General features: G+C 33.5%; 1 protein-coding gene across 2 annotated transcripts in view; it reads right to left on the bottom strand.

The window, feature by feature from the left end:
* Positions 1-19,663, bottom strand: part of LOC129745765 (WD repeat domain phosphoinositide-interacting protein 2-like) — a 97,288-nt gene extending 77,625 nt beyond the window's left edge. The window contains exon 1 of one of the 2 annotated variants that reach the window (XM_055739100.1): positions 18,919-19,663. In XM_055739100.1, coding sequence (XP_055595075.1) covers positions 18,919-18,989 — 71 coding nt within the window. In that variant the 5' untranslated portion in view covers positions 18,990-19,663. The remainder of the gene's footprint in view (positions 1-18,918) is intronic. The other variant, XM_055739101.1, reaches the window with a different exon arrangement.
* Between the last annotated feature and the right edge of the window lie 14 nt (positions 19,664-19,677).

The following is a 19,677-nucleotide window of genomic DNA, read 5'->3' as shown; positions in this document are numbered from 1 at the left end:
TTCATTGACATGGAAAATAAAAATTTGCAAATGAGTGATTCAAAACAGTAGCCTCAACAAATATAAATAAACAACAAATGGTTGATTTTCATAAGAAAAGACGTCAAACATGAAATAGAAAAATACCCAAACAGCTTATCGTAGATGAAGTTGAAGTAAATACAAAGATGCAAAAGAAGGAACATAAAAACAAACTACACAAAACAAATTAGGCAACGGAAAAGAAACGGACAAAAACAGTCCGTGACGGTAGCATAAATATAAACAAGCTACACGACCACGACCAGAGACGAAGACGACGACGATGACCTGCTGCGGGCTGCTGTTTAGAAATAGCATTGAAAACGGAATTCGAAGAGAGCGACGTAAATAAACTGGTGCCTTATGATGGTGATCTAGCTTTCGGTGAGCTGATTGGAAAACCCCGGAACTAACTATAAGGAAAAACAAAGTCGTGCACTGGTAAAAAGAAATTTGATTCCACATTATTATATTTTTGGTCTTCAACTTTCCACTTCGTTTTCCCTAGTTTGCAAGTTGGATTGTAAAATGCTATACCTTACTATTCATTAAAACATGTAAATCTACAATTCTTATCAATACAACTACAGTGGAAAATATAGTGAAAAATCACCATAAATCGAGCTGACACCATTTGGCACCCCTGCCTGGTGCAAACACATTCATTATTGGAGGAAGTAGACATCTTCACAGTTGTAACCATTTTTGGAGACTACGATGACGGTGCAATTTTCGAACTTGGTGGAACTGGTTTTCCTTGACGATAATTCTCCCCATGATATGTGTGTACGATTTATGCTAATTCATCTCTGTTGTTGAACTTCTGAATAGTCTTTCGACTTAAGGTACCTGGTAGGTATCACATGTTAGGGCGTGGGTGCTGTAATTTATGAAACTTGCAATTTGGAGGTTGTCTTTTGGTGGTATCCATAAATAACGTAACGCAAAAAGCACTTTTTTGATCTCCTCTCCGTACATCAACCTATGAAAATTGGAAACGATGAACATTAAAACCCTCCCCCCCTCATTACCTGTTTTATAATTCTGATTTTCGAAGGTTCGAAAAAAGTTTTCACGTCGTAGGTAATTTTGAACTTTTTTCATAGTATATTTGAATAATTTATCGGATTGTGATGTTATAAATTTCAACAAACTAAACAAATGTGTGATATCAAAGTACGTATATATCACGAAATTTTCGGATCATCACTATCGGAGTCCACATCAGAGATATCTTCAATATCATAGCTTTCATGTCATAAAACATAGGTCTTGATTGCTATTCTGTGATATTATTTCATCCATATGGTTTACCTTTTCAAATCTTTGTTTTGATATTGAATTGAATTGATGATCCAACCATAATAAAAAACAAAAAAAATCGGCGCATTTAAAACGGTCTCTAATACCAATATCCTATCATTTTTGCATTACTAATAACGTGAAATAAGTTAAGTTCCTCGTTTTTTAGATTAAGGTTGTCTGAATTTTTCTACCAGGTATCCGGGCAAATTTAATAAAAAACCTGGCAAAATCCTGGCATTTGATTTCAAAAGTGACGACCATAAATCCGAGCAACATCCTGGAAAATTTTCTCAAAACCCAAAAAATACTCAACAAAAATCATGAAAACGAATTGAAAAAAAATTTCCATCAAAACTCATCAACTGATTTTGATTCGTATTATTGGCTTCCAAAAATCCTTTCATGATTATTTTTATAAAACTAGCCAAAAAAAATGGTTTTGGAGGTAAAAATGAAAAAAAATTCAGCAGTTTGTTTTTTTGTTGGATTTGCCAAATAAAGTGAATAAATCCGGGCATTTTTCAAGGAAATCTGGGCAACCGGGCTGGGCCGGACTATTCCCAAATTTTGTATTAAATATCCGGGCAATCTGGCAAACTTATATTAGATTAGCTTAGTTTGATGTACTACTCACATCAACCTTTGAAATGCTTTATCTTAGCGGTAAAAAAAACAAGCTTGCCATTTCTCATAATTTACACTTCAAAGTCCACGATCGTAGGCGCCGGCCACGTCCTAGAAGTCAAGTGATAGGACTGAAAAGAGAAAAAGGGATGAAAGAAAAATGTTGTGCCTTAGGACCGAGGTTACCTCTGCATCCTAGCGAAACAATTTTGGGTTGGATGTTTGGGTGAAGGGATGGTAATAAGAATACACTTTTGACTAGTATATAGATCTAAGTTTTACTACCTACTCTTTAAATCATTCTAATTAAATTTAAAAATATGTAGATATTAACTGTTTCTGAATTTAAATCCTAATCTGTGTCCAAAATCTAGCTATGATTTTTTTTTGTTCTATCAATGGCAATCTTCATAATAACGTTTTTATTCTTATTTAAATAAATCTCAGTAGAAATTTGAAATTATTTTTACCAAAAAAAAAATCCTATGACAGTTGAAAAAAAATTAAGAAAATGGATGACAATTTTTTATTTTATCTATTTTGTTGACAAGATTTTCCGAAAATGTCCATTTTATTTATTTAAAGAAAAAACAATGCTATGAAAGTAAACTGAATATTCTCAACGAAGAGTGAATTTTATAGCTTCGCAATGACAGAGGGGTATTTTGAATAGCGAGAAGGAATAGCTGTCAGTTTAGCTTCCAGGTTTTAAGCTAGGATCAGGCATTTAAATTGAACTACTTGTTCTTAAACTGACAATAAAACCAGTCATTATTTCGCCAACTTTGTCTACAATATTTGTAACGGAAAGTTTTATGAAGTGGATAATATATTATCGGTTGCTTCTGGAAATTAACAACATTGATCATTCGAATTTCAAATTGCAAAACAACGAGCCCGATTCTACACAACCATTAATTCACAATTCTCCAAATCATCATATTAACCTAATCTCTATCTGAATCCTCAACTAAGTATACATTGAAAGATTCAGATCCAATGAGATTACAAAGTAGATTTTTTTCCTTTTAATTTATGTATAAAACCTATAAAACACCATATGTTCATACTAGACACGAATGCCACAAGGTGGTAAAAAGTCATAAATAAACCAAAAAAAAAAACATATTTTCACTTCAAATAACTGCAATCAACCAAATGTCACCTGAAGTTTAAATAAATACGAATAAAAGTAAATAACTGATACATGTATATTTTAAACCAAAATATTGAATGTTTCAATTTTTTGTTTTTTGTTTCTTTTTCTTAGGAAAGGTAGGTTTATTCATCCCGATGAATGGAATGTCCAGAGGAAAACTGTTAATATTTTGTTGTGAAATTATTGAAAATCGAGCAATTTCCGGAATTCTAGGCCAACACATCCCCGACTATGCTACACGGACTCGTATAGCATCAAATTCAGATCCAGAAGAGGGAGCAATAGGAAACAATTCCTCAACGAGGAGCCCGAAAAAAAATTTAAAGCAATTTTTTAATAATACTACTTTTACTTCTAGGAAAGGAAAGAGAAATTAGAAAATCTGAATCAAAATGTTAAATGTGCCAGTTAAAGATGTGGATGAATATCTAAAAATTTCATACGAATAAATACAAGTTAAGGGTACCCCCTAGAACATAGGTTGGCAACCTGCGGCTCGCGAGCCGCATGCGGCTCTTTTGATGTGAAGCTGCGGCTCTTTAGTTCGCTGCACTAATATAGCATATATTTTTGAATAAAATATTTATAAAATCGTGCTAAAGTGACAATTCCGTCTTGTGACCAGGCACACAGATTTATATAGGTCCAGAAGAGGATTTGAAAATTTCAAAAAGCAAAATAGCATTTTTTGAAGCTTTATTTTACAGTTTTTTTAAGATTTAATTTATCTTGAACCGTAATGCTAAGAATAACTGTTGTTTTAAACAATAAAAACTCAAATCAGTTTATTTATTTCTAAAACATGTGTATGTGTTTGAGTTAATCAAACACAATAGCTGAGCTGTAACTAATAGAAAAACTAGTAAGTTATTCATTTCCAAAAAAAAAAAAAAAATCCCCATCCCCATCCCCATATATTTTAAGCACTAGTTATCACTTTATGGCTCTCTATGAAAATTGATGAGTGGAAATTTTCAAAAGCGTATTAGAACTTATCAACCATTTTGAAAAATATTTACAACTTTGCGCGTAACAACATAAAAATTTTGGGGAATCCACTTCAATTCTTTCTTATTTATTTGAATTGAAAACGATAGTTTAATGTATTTATTTAAATACGGAAACCACGTATGAGCCGTTCCAAATAAAATAGTTACTAAAAAAAATACAGATAAGTACTTCAATAGCATTCCAGATTGTCCAATTTTAACTAGGCTTGCCCAGATTAAAAAAAAATGGGAAAGCCAGGTCTGATCCGTTTTTTTAAAGGATTATTCACAATTTAAAAAAACTAAAAATTTCAATCTGTTCACGCGAAATAAATTCGCATGCAGTTTTTAAAATTGTGAGATAATTGTAGGGTTTGAACGCCACAGATATAAAAATCGGTAAAAATCATTTTTCGTGTGCTCATTTTTCAGCTTTCTTCTTGCCTTTAAAGCAAAATACCTAAATTTTGGCAGAATTTGTCCGGATATTATCTGTTTTTGAGTTTAAAATTTATAAACCTAATTCCCGGAATTGTCAAGCCTGAATCCGTTCAGAAAAAAATTCTAGAAAGCTAATTCAATCAATAACGGTTTAGAAAGTGAATATTTAGATGCATAAAATTCAAATACCAAATTTCAAAACTAAAAACTCAGAATTACAAATCAAAGTTGGACAGCTAACTTGGATCAGCATTGGAAATGAATGAGAATTTTAATTCATAGAATATATTTGAAAACTCAATCACAGGTTAAATACTTGCAATCGAACTAAATTTACCTTTACACCTTGAAGCAGTTTTGTTTATTAATTTAATTGTACGTTTAAAAAAATTAAGTGACATCACACTCACAGCCAAGATTTACCGAAAGCACACACATTTTGAACAAAATTTCAGTAACGGAACAATTTTATTTTCATTTTCGATTAAGAGTCACGTAATTCTAATCACCATTGTTTTTTTTTAATTTTTGTTCCGAAACTTTTAAAGTATCCTTGAACTAATCTTACCAGTTAAAATGTACTGTTTCTATATTTTATGCCAGGGATTTTCAATTAGGGCTACAAAATCACTTTATCCAGATTTATACTGATGAAACCACAGATTTTTCCAGTAATCTAAGCTTTAGTAAGCATTCAGTTTCATTCTTCATCTCATTGGACGCATAACGCTGAAGATATCACATGTGGTATAAAATGAGATTTTTGAATTTACTGATGGCTAAAATTTTGAACACTCGTTTGCTTGATGTCATGAATTTCGAAAATTTGAAATTTGGTATGACATATGTATAAGGCTGGTTATAAATGACAAAATGGTCAATGGGGAATTGACGAAGCTTGAATATTTCAGGAAAATTAAAATTTATTTACTTTGTTATTTAAAAAGCTTTTCTTTGCTGAAGAAACAATAAATTATGTTAATCTGTTCTCACTTTAACATCATGCAATGTATTTATTTAAGCTTAACATGGATGTCAAATTTTTACGGCCAGATTGTTGCCAACGCCATAAAATTCATATAAAATCACGCCATGTTAAAAGAGATGACGATCCAGAAGAGAATCCATGCTCTCAATGGTAATGAGAAACAGATTTAAAAAAAAAACCAAGTGTAAGAAAAAAAAACTCTATGTGATTTATATTTTGCTTTATTAAAAACAAATACAAAAATTTTTAATGTGGCTCTTTCAAACTCTAAAATTTTGAAAATTTTAAGTTTTTGGCTCTTCTGACTTAAAAGGTTGCCGACCACTGCCCTAGAATAAGCATTCGAGATTTTTTCTTGCTATCATCAGCGCTGAGCAAATCAGGTCAATTTTATAAACTAGCGCCCATTTCAATACTGATTTAAAGCTAATATTTGCTTTGCAAGATTCATACTCATATTTACTTAATAACATATTTACAAAATCTTGTTTTAAATATTTTAGTAAATATTAATGTATTTATTTGACTGCTGCAAGATTTGCATGGAAACTTCAAGTTTTTTCACCTCCTATAACATTTTATGGGATGTATTTACCGCCAAAACAGCACTAAAATGTTCAATGAAATAAATATATACTAGGATTTTAGTTGAAGTCGATAAAAATAGATTGTGATTTTTGTTACAGTGTCATTTTGCAATCATACTGATGATGAGTTCTGCAATGAGAAACGTTGGATTTCGTAGATAAATGCATTTATACAATTTTCACAGAGAAAATTCAACCATCTCGGTTTGTAGCTACATTATATATTAGAAAACGAACCTGACAACCAGTGAGTGAGTTACAGTTTTCTATTTAGGAAGGCTACAAAATATCCGAAAAGTGTGGAAATTTAAAACAATCGATGTACATTCAAAAATTGACTGAAAAAGTCTTTAAATTACTAACATCATACTTTGTTCGTTTTCTTTTTTTTTTGTGCTACAGATTAGCATAAAATTCTATCACCATGATTATAACCCTTAAACTTGGTTTATTAGAAATATTGATTAATCATCCGTTTTTCCTTCAAAAGCGCATTGTACCCGATAGGCACATAAAGAAACATTTCCCCATTGCACAGTAGTAAAGTTTGTGTATTCAAAAATTTACTGAAAAAACCTTTGAATTACAAACATCATACTTGATTCATTTTTTTTTGTACTAAAGATTATTAAAATCTATCATGCCCTGCAATAATTATTACTCTTACTTGGTTGATTAGAAATGTTGATTAATAATCCGTTTTTCCTTCAAAAGCCTAATCGCACATTTTACCCGTAAAGAAACATTTCCCCCTTGCACATAGTAGTAATGACGATTTGATCGTTTCAAACGATTGTGGATGAACCGACAATGCATGTATATGACCTAATAATAATATCGTTTTATTGACTACGCAAGATAAACGAAGAAGATGTCAACTGTTTGGAACGCCTGATTCACGCTGACTGAGCTGATATCACATAAATAGTCAATTTAATTGACCTCTAAAGCATGCGAAAGCGAAAGCATTTGTAGACAAGTATGGTCCAGGAATTAGCGACGATTCGAGTTTTGAAGTTGACACTGTTTGTGATTGAATATTTCCATATGAGTAAAATTTGTTTTTTTAGCTGCTTTGTGTTGGCGATCAATGAATGTGAAAAACGAGAACTTGCTACTCGATCATACGATCATTTTACGACTTATTTCCAATACTTATTCCCAAGACTCTCACTGAACGCGCAAATTATTTACAATCCATTCCAGGGGTGGCTCACTTGAAGAACAATTGATTAGACGGACGAAAAGCTTCAAGCATTTTAAAACAGTGATGACCAATTTCGGTAAAGCTATCGGTCGGTATCATTGCATTGTCATTCGATCCGCAGAGGATGCATTTTTCAGCCAACAACGTTCGAAAATTTTACGCGTATAAAGCAGACGCAAAAAAAACTAGGTACTCAAACAAGCGCAAATGAAAAACATTCGAGAAATAACAACAAACATACTGGCCCAACTCAGCTGACGATGACGCTGCTTGCTCGGCCTCAGGGTGATAAAATCTATTTATACGAACGTTCGTGTTCGTTTGCAAGTGTGTGCTGTGCTGGGCACCATCATCATGGTTTAGTCGCTTGGTGGTGCAGTTTTGGCGGACTAGTGTGTGGAGGTCTACGTGGTGGAGTACTGCCCTCTTCTGCCAGCTGCGGCGATGACGATTCACTGCACATCTCCCCCTGCAAGCTCTCCTAGCTCTTAGTAGGTAGCTTTCAAATGTAAACAAAGAGAAATTTTTGTTTATGCTATTTTTTTTCATCTCCCTTTGCGCTTCAGCGCCGTTTCTTCGTGCCTCTATGTTGAAGATAAACTCCGTCCGTATCTGACAAAGCTTAGCTTCCGTAACTCTGGGTCAAACAAGTCACTTTGAGGCGTATAGGTACGTACTACATTTGATGTTTGGGCCGAGCAACAGCAGCTCTCTTTTTTTCAGCTGGGCTTGCATCATATATGCGAACGGACGTGTGCATTTGGCCGAGGAATCAGCTTAGTGTACAGTGTTTTGCGAGTTACTTAGAACATTGTGATCCAATAAAATGAACTAATAGGTATGCAGTAGACCGCTCCAAGCTTTGTATGGAAATTTCAAATTTTTGAATTTTTACACCTCCCATATCTTTTTTGGGTTGTTTTTACTGAGTTTAATACTTGAATTTTGACTCTGTTTCCGAATTTCAATACGAATTCTAATCTAAATTCCAGATCACAATTGAAAATATGGACCAACAAGTGGAATTTGTTTCAGAGCCCTTATGAATCAATTTAAATTCTGATGTTTTGGCTTTCAATTTGACTTAATTCTTTTAATCTTTCTTGTGAATCTCAATCAGATTCATCATTTGGGAAAAAAACATTTTAAGAATTTCGAATGATGAATCTGATTCTGAGGTTATGTATTGGCTTTTCGGTCTTATCAGGTCAATTATAACACTTTTTATATGTGCTTCATCCAACGTTTCGAATTATATTAATTCTTTATCATGGAACTAAAATTAAATATAGCCAGAATCCCGACGATTGATGAACGCTGTAGGAGTGCATCTGCTTTGGACAATAACACGAATGTCCGAGTGAGTAGTTAATGTTAATATTAATTATGAGAAAATATGTTTTATGCTCCTGTATTTAATTTTAGTTCCTTGATAAAGAATTAATACAATTCGAAACGTTGGATGAAGCACATATAAAAAGTGTTATAATTGACCTGATAAGACCGAAAAGCCAATACATAACCTCAAAATTATTCCCGGTCGAACAACAAAATGAATCTGATTCTGAGATTTCAATTCTGAACCACCATTTGAACCTTTGTTATGTTTGAAATCTGCGTAAGAATTCAGCTAAACAACTTCGAAACTGAATATAAATATTATTAAAAAAATAAACCTCATTATTGACCTATTGGTAAGGTGTCGGAGAGGTTATCAGTAAATTCGAGTTCGATTCCTGGTCGAGGTGATTTTTTTATGTTTCATTGCATTCATGTTCGATGAATTTTGCACTAAACGGTAACAAAATAATCTAGGCCTGTTTGTAGAATTCAAATAATTTACACACACTTAAAAATGATGTTTCTGTTGGTTTGTTTGGCGGATGATGCTACTAGCCGTATGAGTAACAATCAATAAAATCAATCATGAATGGTATTTGAAAAAAAAATCACATCAAACAGGAATCGAACTCGAGTCTTTCGATTACCTCTCCGACACCTTACCAATAGGCCAAAACGTAAGATGAAACAAGTCAAGCTGTCGCTCTATTATTCTGTTGACTTCATCGAGTTGAATTCGCTGCAATATGGCAGAAGACGCTCATCGTGCCCCGATTGATAGTGCTCTGTTCGCCCCGAGTCAACAAATTTAAGTAAAAACGCGTTTTAAAATTGATTATAATGAAAAATCAAAATTTAATGATGGTGAAAATTAAGAAACAATGTGTAAATCATATATTGCCATATTAAAAAAGAAATGATAGGAAAAATCTTACAAACAATACGAATAAAGGACGTCAAAATTTCAACACAGGCACTGAAAAGTGCTGTTCCCCTGTCAAGAAACTCACAAGTTGCTAACAATTTACACCGTCCTTTCGCATGCTGCCAGCGATTCTCCTATATAAGCGAACTGTTCAGCAAAAACAGAACACTCGTCGGTACGTGGGATTTGTATGGAATCACGCAAAGAGGAAGGCAGCACAGGCAGGTAAAACTAACTGGAAAAGAGGGTGGGGAGAGGCTCTTTGCCCCAAACAGCTTCCAGTTACCTTTCCACCACACCTGAGCTGCTTAAACTGCTCGGATAAGTATGTTTCTTGTCCATCATCTACTGCGCATTAAAATCGCGTTCGCGTGAACGTCTTGTTTTGTTGTTTCTTGAGCTGACTATTGAAAAATTCTACGAGTACAATGCACGCCGAAGACGTTCGACGAACTTAGGACAAACCAGTTAGGACATGGTCGATCCTTATTCGTCAAATGGGTTCACTGTGTATGGTGGACGCTCTCTTTGATTGGTGAATCGCTCAACAAATCGCTTCCAGTTCAGTCGATGCTATGCCAAAGGTTTGAGCTATTATAACAACAACAAAATTACTACTGACTGACTAACGATGATGATGCTGATGACGATTTCCAAGTGATGAACCGAGGCAAAAAAGGGAAAACATACAAAAGCATACAAACATCACTAACACAACGAACATCGCATAGATAGAGCATTACCAATACCAGCAAGATCTATGCTAGGCTGTATGTATAGACAACTGAAAACAGCCCTCCCCCATTCAATTTGATGATTGTGGATGCGACGACGACGTATGGCGATGCTATCGATTATCACACGGGTATACACACTTCTTCTTGCTTCAACTTCAACTCGAAGCGCGAATAGCGAAACATAAAGTGCGACTGAAATTGTGCAAACAGACGTGTTAGTTTGTCATCCCGAATTGCGTCGTTGCATATTAATAATTAAGACGTACCGAGCACGGATTCTTGCTCTTTAAATTTGAGTGTTATTCACCATTTGGTTCATCATTTGTTGGGGTGTTTTTTTTTTCATTGCATTTGAGAATGCTAAAACAAAATATAACGGGCACCAAAGTTATGAATCATTGAGTGTCATGTTTATCGTATTCTAGGGCTGAGAAAAGATTGAGTGTTCAATTTTTAAAAGTTGTGAAACTTTTTTTTTTTTGGTTTCAAGATTGTTCCATTGGAAAACAAATTTCAGGTACCTATTTATTATTCTATCATACTCTGAAATGTATATTGAAAACTCATGAAAGTTTGGTTCAAGGACAGTAAGAGCAGTCATCGAAAAATAAAGCATAATTCCATAAAAAATAAAATTTATATAATTACCGAAAAACATGTCAAAAATGGTGTAACCTTTGATTTCAAATTAAAATATAAATAAATTAATCAAAAATAAAATATTTACACATTTTGGTAACGTTAAATTTAGAAAATACAAAACACTGTTTATAGGTCGATTTTAAAACGCAACTTATTTTCAGCCTCAGTTAACCTCAATTTTTCCTGCTTTTCTTAGCACTTTTGTAAAATTGCATCCAGACTTCAAATATATTTACATCAAATTTACTCATTAAAACTTTATCAAACAACTATTCATCGCTTCGTTGAATGATATTCAATGATTGGAACAACAATATTCCTAAATTTGATAAAGACAATATTAAGACATATCAATTTTGTAAGACAATTAGCTAAGAAATGCTGAAGAACTTCGTATCATGTGATGTATAATAGATGTTACTTGAGTTATAATTAGCAAGTTAGAGCAATGCTAACGAGCCGTTCCAAGTAAACAAGATAAAAAAAAGGCTAACATCTGAATTTATTGAGACATATTTAAACATCCTGAAATTAGTAAAGAAAAAATTAATCATCCCCCCCCCCCCCCCCACGAAGGTTTATGAACATCTCACGAGATTTTCTACTTTTTACCAAATATGTACATATACAAATACAAATACAAACGGTATATTTTTGTTGATTCAAGAAGAAAATCTGGCCACAGAACCACGAATACTTATCTGAGGGCCATAATTATGGAACTATTTAAAAAAAAATACTCATCTGTAAGGGATCAAAAAAAGATGATCCAACTTGTAAATTTGAGGTACTATTTGAATCATTTCATATGATCCATTTGATTCCAATTTTTTTTTTTTGAAATTTATAATCAAGTCTACTAAAGTTGTATATATTTGAATTAAAAATAGATTTATAGATTAATAGATTAATAGGTTAATACATTAATAGATTAATACATTCAAGTTATTTAGATTCAAAAAAAGGTATTGCATAAAAGATTCATACTAGCTTGACGATCAGATTTAAAATTCAGATTCGCAAGTTTGATTTGATACACATGAAAAATTAAAATGAAGACCACGAAAATAATAGGTATATAAAATTGTGAGTTCGAAAATCGTATTAAGTAAAGTCTCAGATTCAAAAGTTCGAGATTCAGAATATATACGATATATGAATTTAAAAAAATAAATAAATTTTAAATGAGAATTGTAATTTTGAATACATCATGTTTAAGTGGGTTGATTTTCGGCTTCCAGCCTCAGGTTTTAAGTAAAAATGACTTTAAATATTTTTACATATCCGTCGTTTCGATCCTTCATCAGGGACTGAAATTAATAAAAAAAATGAAGTTTACGTCTAATGAATCTAAGTGATTTTTACCGAAAAAGTTGTCGTTTTTTGATATGCTGCTCTACAGGAACGAAGAGTGTAAGATTGTGTCTGATTTGTACATGAAACCAATTGCTATTGGAAGATTTCTCAACTTTCACTCATTCTAACCGTTACATCAAAAAATGCACATGGTAATAACGTTTGCGAATAGAGTAGCAACTTTCACATCCCATTCAGACAAAATCACCACTCATCATAATAAAACAACTAAGAATGAATGACTACCCTACATTTCATACCACAACATTTTTCAGTGTCTCGAAAAAATACGAAAAAAGAAACTAAAATTAAAAAAAACACACACACACACAAACCAACAATAAAACTCTATGAGTACACCACAAACGCCAGCATAATTTTTTTTTTTTAAATATTGTCCACCGGGTAAATATTTCAATCGTGAGTCACACATAAATATCTAATTTACACAAAAAATTCAACACATTCTACAATAGTTTGAAACAGAAACCGACAGCAGTAAACGATACACCGTGTCAAACCGGACAAAAAAACGACCACTTTTTCGATTAGAATCACTCAGATTCAGTTGACGTAATCTTAATTTGGTAATATATTTTATTCACTTATGAAGATCCGTGCTCTATTATATACGGGCTTGTGATATAGCTCAGTTGACAAGTCAGTTGCTTCCTAAGCCGATGTCCGTGAGTTCGAGCCCAAGAGTAAACATCGATCACAGTTGTACTGGATCCAAGTTTTTCACTGTTTCACTGTCCGCCAACTACATCGTTGTCGCGAATGACAAAAAGATGTTTAAACGACTATAATCGAAACAAAAAAAAGCGCTCTATTATATAAAAACCTAGCAAAATCCGGTCATTTGATTTCAAAACATTCGAAAAAAAAAATTCGAGCATATCCGGGCAAATTTGGTCAAAACCCAGGAATTACGCATGAACTAAAATTAAGAAAAAAAAAACTTGAAAAAAATTATTTTTTCATAAAAAGTTATCAGCAGATTTTGAATCGTGTTTAAGGCTCCCGAAAAACCATCCATGATTTTTTTTAAATTGCTAAAAAAAAATTGTTTTGGACGCATGAATAAAAAATTTTTACAACGAAATTTGTTTTTTAAGTTTGATTTCGGCCATTAAAGTGAATAAATCAGGGCAAAATTCAGGTTTTTTTCCAATAAAATCCGAGCAACCGGGCCGGACTGGACTTCTTCCAAATTTTGTATTAAATATCCGGGCAAACTCCTATAAATCCGGGCAATCTGGCAAGCTTAATAATACAAACCAAAAACACTAACACATTTTTAATTGAAACACATTTTGACAGGTTATTTAGGCTTCCAAAAAATCGTGCATGATTATTTTGATAATATTTGTAAAAAAATATATTACTGAATAGCTTAGCCTGTTGGACTTCTCATATCCACATTAAATCATCAAAACCGAAATGCTTCAGTAATTCCAGTTATCCAATTACAAAATAATGTATTCCTTTCTTATTTATGACTTAATTCAGTGGTTAGTAGAATACTTTTTAGGTTCTAGCAGCAGGGTGGCCAGCGAGTTTCCATTATAAAATTCCCGGTTTTTTCCGGTTTTTCATAAAATATTTTATGATTTCCCCGGTTTTAAATAACATGAAGAAATCTGTACATCGGGTTTTTTCTACCAGTGAAGTAGAAAATTATGTGTATGAATGTTTGTTGGGATTTTTTACAGAAAATAAAATATTAACAAATTGAAATGCAAAGCTTCATGAGAATAATTTTAGTAAAAGATAATTTTAGTATCCTGCAAAATCTCGTTTAATATTGCCACCTTCTTCTCAGTCTTTGACAACAACTTAACATTTTATAAAATTTATTTTCATGATTAAGATTTGATAAAATATTGCTTTGATATAACGCCATGTGATCTGAAAATTGCAAGTTAAAGTACCAATGATTTTTTTCTGTCCTTTTACAGAATTTCACAATTGAGCTCTGGCTTCTGATGTTTGAAAAATGATAATAAACAATTAATTTAGGATTCAATTAGTAATCTATAAATCAAAACGAGAAGCTCAAGGTTCATATTTGGAGGAATTCAGATTTTTGTCGGATAACTTAAAAATTTGCTTTTGATAATGCGGATCTGTTATCTGATCTCTGAGTGCTGGATTCTAGATTTGCAATATTAATCTAGGAATTTTAAGCTCGGATCCAAAAATTTATTAATATAACATTTTAAATTTTGATCCAAATTTTCAAAACAGTGATTAGGGTGAAATTTTTTAATTCTGGTTTTTTTTTTGTAATGAAGAATGTTTTTAATAAAATGAAACCTTGAAGTATGGTTAAGATAAAAACGTGTACGTGTACTTTCGTATTCCCAATTCAGAATAGCCGAAAATAAATCAATTTCATTTCCTCCTCATTTGTTCAAAATATTCATTTGAGTTTTTGGTCAGGCTTTTCAAAATTTATTCCCGTACCTTTGAAATATTTTCTTTACATTTTTGCTTATTTGAGTTTTGATTCAGCATAGCGTGTCGTGAAGTTTTGAACATGGTGCAACACAAACGGAATGCAAGCAAATGCAGGGAAATGCAATACTGTGTCATTTACTAGAGCACGAAATCCAATCTTATTCGACTATAGAATGGATCAAACTACGCTTCAACGGAAGAGCGAGATAAAGGATTTAGGAGTCGTTTTTGACTGTAAGCTGAAGTTTACAACGCACATTGGAGCGATCACAGCAAAGGCGTTCGCTACTCTAGGATTGATACGTCGTAATACGAAAGATTTTACGAATATCTACTGTTTGAAAATGCTGTTCAATTCTCTTGTCCGGACCGTGTTAGAATACTGTGTTCAAGTCTGGGCCCCCTACCATGACGTCCATGCTAACCGCATCGAGCGAGTCCAGAAAAGCTTTTTACGTTACGCACTTCGAACGCTACGTTGGAACGATCCTGTCAACTCTTCTTCTACAACGTTTGTTCATTTATGATCTTCTGATGAGCAACATAGATAGCAGGGAGTTGCTCGAGAAACTACAGATAAGTGCGCCATCTAGAACATTACGCCAATACTATTTTCTAAGACTCCCAACTCATCGTACACAATATGGCCTTAATAACCCTCTCGAAAATTCATGTCGCCATTTTAATAATGTTTACCACATTTTCGTAGATGACGGAAAGAATTAAAGAAACATAAGCTATCAAAGAACGAAAGAACATAAGCCGTAAATATCAGGTCCTGTCGGTGAGCCGTTGTATCTTTTTCGAAAAATTCATGATATTTACGGCTTATGTTCTTTCGTTCTTTGATAGCTTATGTTTCTTTAATTCTTTCCATCATCTACGAAAATGTGATTATTTTCAGGTACAAAGATGTACCAAACGATTTCATAACATCAGTATTGAATGTTTACCACCTTTTCGACTTTAATTTAAGCAAGTGTTCTTTTAGATTAAGGATTAGTTAATAAGTACACATCTGTGCGACATAGTCGAAGGTGAAATAATAAATAAATAAATAAATAAATAATAAATTCTAGGTCAGTTGTAAGAGAGGTGCTAAGCATCAATCTCAAGTCTCGAAATAAGAATTCTGGAAAAAAAAACTATCAACATAAATATGCAATGTTATCAAAACTTGATTTTTTCAACTAATTTCACACACAATATCCGTGAGCTAAGTAATAGTTCTGCTACTAGAAATTTTTCTGCTACGTTTCGTTATTTCAAAATACGTATAAAATTTTTTGGGACTGAAAATGGAACACTGAAAATGTAAGTGCTGCTAAGGAAAAATACTCGATTTTTCTCCATATTTTTGTTACGGAATGTAAAGTGTAATCAGAAATGTAAAGCTCCTAGGGAAAGATTATTTGTGCTTAAATATATGAACTTTAGAATTCAATAGATTTATATATGAGAAAACGACCCATACAAAGTTTTCTCGGTTTTGATTCGAGAGTCCAGGTTTTTTTCCTGGATTTCCCGGTTCCATTTTCAATTCCCTGGTTTCTCGGTTCGCTAGCCACCCTGTAACAGCAATCCCTCGTCTCTCATTTTCCAAAAGATTATTTTGAAAAATTTAGAAACAAGAATAAACCGGTATCTTTGACTATAGAAATCATCTATAAGTCTTCGAATCAATATTTATGTATTCAAGGAAAGGTTTGTGTTAGTAGGGCAAGGTGCTAGAACATGATTTATTTTGGTGAATGGTGCGATCATCGATTTCCTACACCTCCTATGCTCCTAAACATTTCCTAAGGAAATTCCCAATTTAAAGTATCCGGCATTTTTTTTTTTAACGTTTAAAATTATGATGAATATTAAGCATGTTTAATTTATATTGTAAAAAAATAAATTATTAAATATACGAGTAAGTCTGGGTGAAATCAGACTATCTAGCAAACTTAGTCTAAAGCCCTTGATAAAAGGAGTTTTTTGTCTGAACTTTAAGGAAACGTCTATTAAAAATTCACTTGATTTTGACACTCTTCGAAAAAAAATTCCAGTCTTCAAACTTCAAAATGAAACTCAAGAAAGGATAAGGGCTAAAAGTATCTATTTTTCACAATTATAATGTTGGGATTACAATCTTATACAGGGTTTTTCTTGTGAAAAAAGTAAGATTTTTTTTCTATTAAATAGCTTAATTTGAATTTTGCCTTCAAATTTGTCAATTAAACTATATAAAACAGTTAAAAAAAAAAGACATACACCGTCTTAGCCGATTTAGGCTTTACAGACTGAATAAATGACGTGGACAACTTAAGATTAACATTTAAACACCCAGTACCGAGATGGGAATCGAACCCATGCCTTCAGTGGACCAGCAATTACCACCTTACCACGCTAACCACTCGACCACCGAGGACGTACGTAATTTTTTCTTCATTTAAATTTAGAATTTGAAATTTCAAGCATAAAAGGTGTCACAAATTTGAACTGAACACTTTTCTGTTATATTAAATTTTTATAAATTTGAAAAACTTTCATCGATTTTAAAGCGAATAATAAAAGATTCAATTCGTCTTCAAGTTCTCTTTTGATAAGAGATTTGTTTTTTTTTTTCTAAAAAATAAGTCTTAAAAAAATCCCAATATTAAAAATCAATCTCAGTACGAATTACAAGTTAAATCCTCTAAAACTTTAAGGATAAATTATATTTATCCAGAATAAGTGTTCACGAATTGCAAAGAGATGTTTCAGGTGAATCGGGAAATGATGGGACGGAACATACTACATAAACAGCCAATCGTGTATATATGTATGTCGGCATTTGGAGTATTAAACAGTCCTATGTCACCATTATTCACTGATATGACAGTAAGTCATATTTTCATCGCCTTTTCTATCGGTTTGGTACACCAAACATTATTAGGCACACGTCTATTTCATCACATGATGTTATCAGAAGTGTTATCTGTGTATTCATGCAAATATTGCAGCAACGGATGTAAAATAAAATACACCTAGTTTCATGGTTTCGTTTAACAAAAAAATGACTTCTTAGTGGATTCATGTTAAAAAAATCAACCGACTGCCAGCATTCTCTGTAGTATTTCGTACATACATAACCCAAAAAAACTTGATGTTTCCAAATTCGGAGAAAAAACAAACAGTTCACCATCCGATTTGTCACCTAGGGCATATATAAAGATAAGAACAAAACAAAAAAAAACACAAAATCAACTAGTGCCAGAGTAAGGAACGATTTCAGACACCTTTTCAGTGAATTTCATCATCCCTCGATCATCTGGCTATTTCATCATCGGGCGGCCACAAACAAAAACAACACAACATCCCCCCACACAACACACAACAGCAGTGGCATCGGGTGGAAAGTCACCTTGAAGGAAAGGGTCCATCAAACCTGAGTTTGGTGCAACGGGTGCAATAAAAACGAAGGATTACAACTGCCGAATGCACTTCCCTGGCCATGCCCCGGGGAGGATTTCATGCAAAACAAGAGGGATTTCAGCGAAATCTTGAGAGGTATTAAGGTCATCCTCCCTTTGATATGTGTGGTCAGCTCGAGCTGTCTCATCAACAGCACAGTTTGGCCCACTCACGGAACCAGTATGATAACAAGAAAACTCTTGAACTTCACACAGTAAGGTGAATTCAACTCTGTGTTTTCGTTCGTTTTGCGTTCATTGTATCACGAAATCCGTGCACCTCAATCACACAAACACAGACGCGCACAGGTTGTGTTCATCGTCATCATCGCCATCATCTTGTTATGATGGTCATCGTCGAGGGGTAGTTCCGTTCGAATGAAATCGGGGTGGTGTGGCCCGGGGGTTGCGAGCTGCTGCTGGGTGTTTACTTTTACTGATTGGTGGTTTCATGGGCTGATGATGGTGGTGGTCGTATGTTTCCTGACTGTTTTTTTTTACTGTTACAATACGGTTCTCGGGTGTAGTTGTGATTATAAATATGAGGTCACTTTTAGCATCAAACAATGAATCGAAACAAATAAAGGCAGCTCGCAGTTGCATGAATTAATGGGGGTGAAAAACTGCTGCGATTGAGAGAATTGTGAAAATCATTCTGTGAAAATCATTCTGTCGATTGGCTCGAATGCTACTTACGTATAGTCTTGATTAAAACTTATAGAGAATCCACCAGTTTTGCCGAAACATTTCTGATTTGTATCACTCATTTAAGCGAACTTTGCGCGGACGCGAAGGAAAAGTTGGGAGAGATCTAGCTCTTCTTTTTTTGCGTTGCTTCGAGATTCGCTTTTCACACAGAAGTTTTTCTTCACTTGTTATACTTTTTCGTTTACGAGTACCTTACACTTTTTTCCGTTTGAAAATGGTTTGCACAAAATTATTATATCACACAAACGGTCAGTTTAATCGCTTTGTTCAAATTGATTTGGCGCGGGGCAAGTTTTCCTTTTTCTCAGCAGAAAAGAAAAACTTTTTTCACAGGTAAATTTTTCACACTCTCAGTCGATTTGAGCCCGAAAGGAATCGATTTCTAGCAAAGTTTTTGATTGTTATGGTAAACGAAGAAAAAATTGCACAGTTTTTCTTTCTTTGACGTAGGGGTGTGGAAGATGATTTCCCTGGCGAGGCAAGCGCGCGAAGAAAATCAGGTGAAAATTGCACAATCGAAGAAAAAACAGCACAAGAGTCCTTCAATATCCTTCTGCGAATATTACGATTTAGCTAGAGACAAAAGCTATGAGATGCTCTTGACTAATGTAGCTGGCTAAAAATATGCACACAAAGGAGACGGAGGATCCTTTTCACACGAATTTTCCTTTCAGACTGACTCGAAGCTTCGGGTTTTGTTTGGCGCTGGACGATGTTTTCAGCACTTTCAGCTGTAGCTGGCTCTCG

This window comes from Uranotaenia lowii, chromosome 2 (genome assembly GCF_029784155.1).
Source record: "Uranotaenia lowii strain MFRU-FL chromosome 2, ASM2978415v1, whole genome shotgun sequence".
Taxonomy (NCBI): Eukaryota; Metazoa; Arthropoda; class Insecta; order Diptera; family Culicidae; genus Uranotaenia; species Uranotaenia lowii.
Note: the sequence above shows the minus strand (reverse complement) of the source record. Positions and strands in the feature narration are given on the sequence as shown.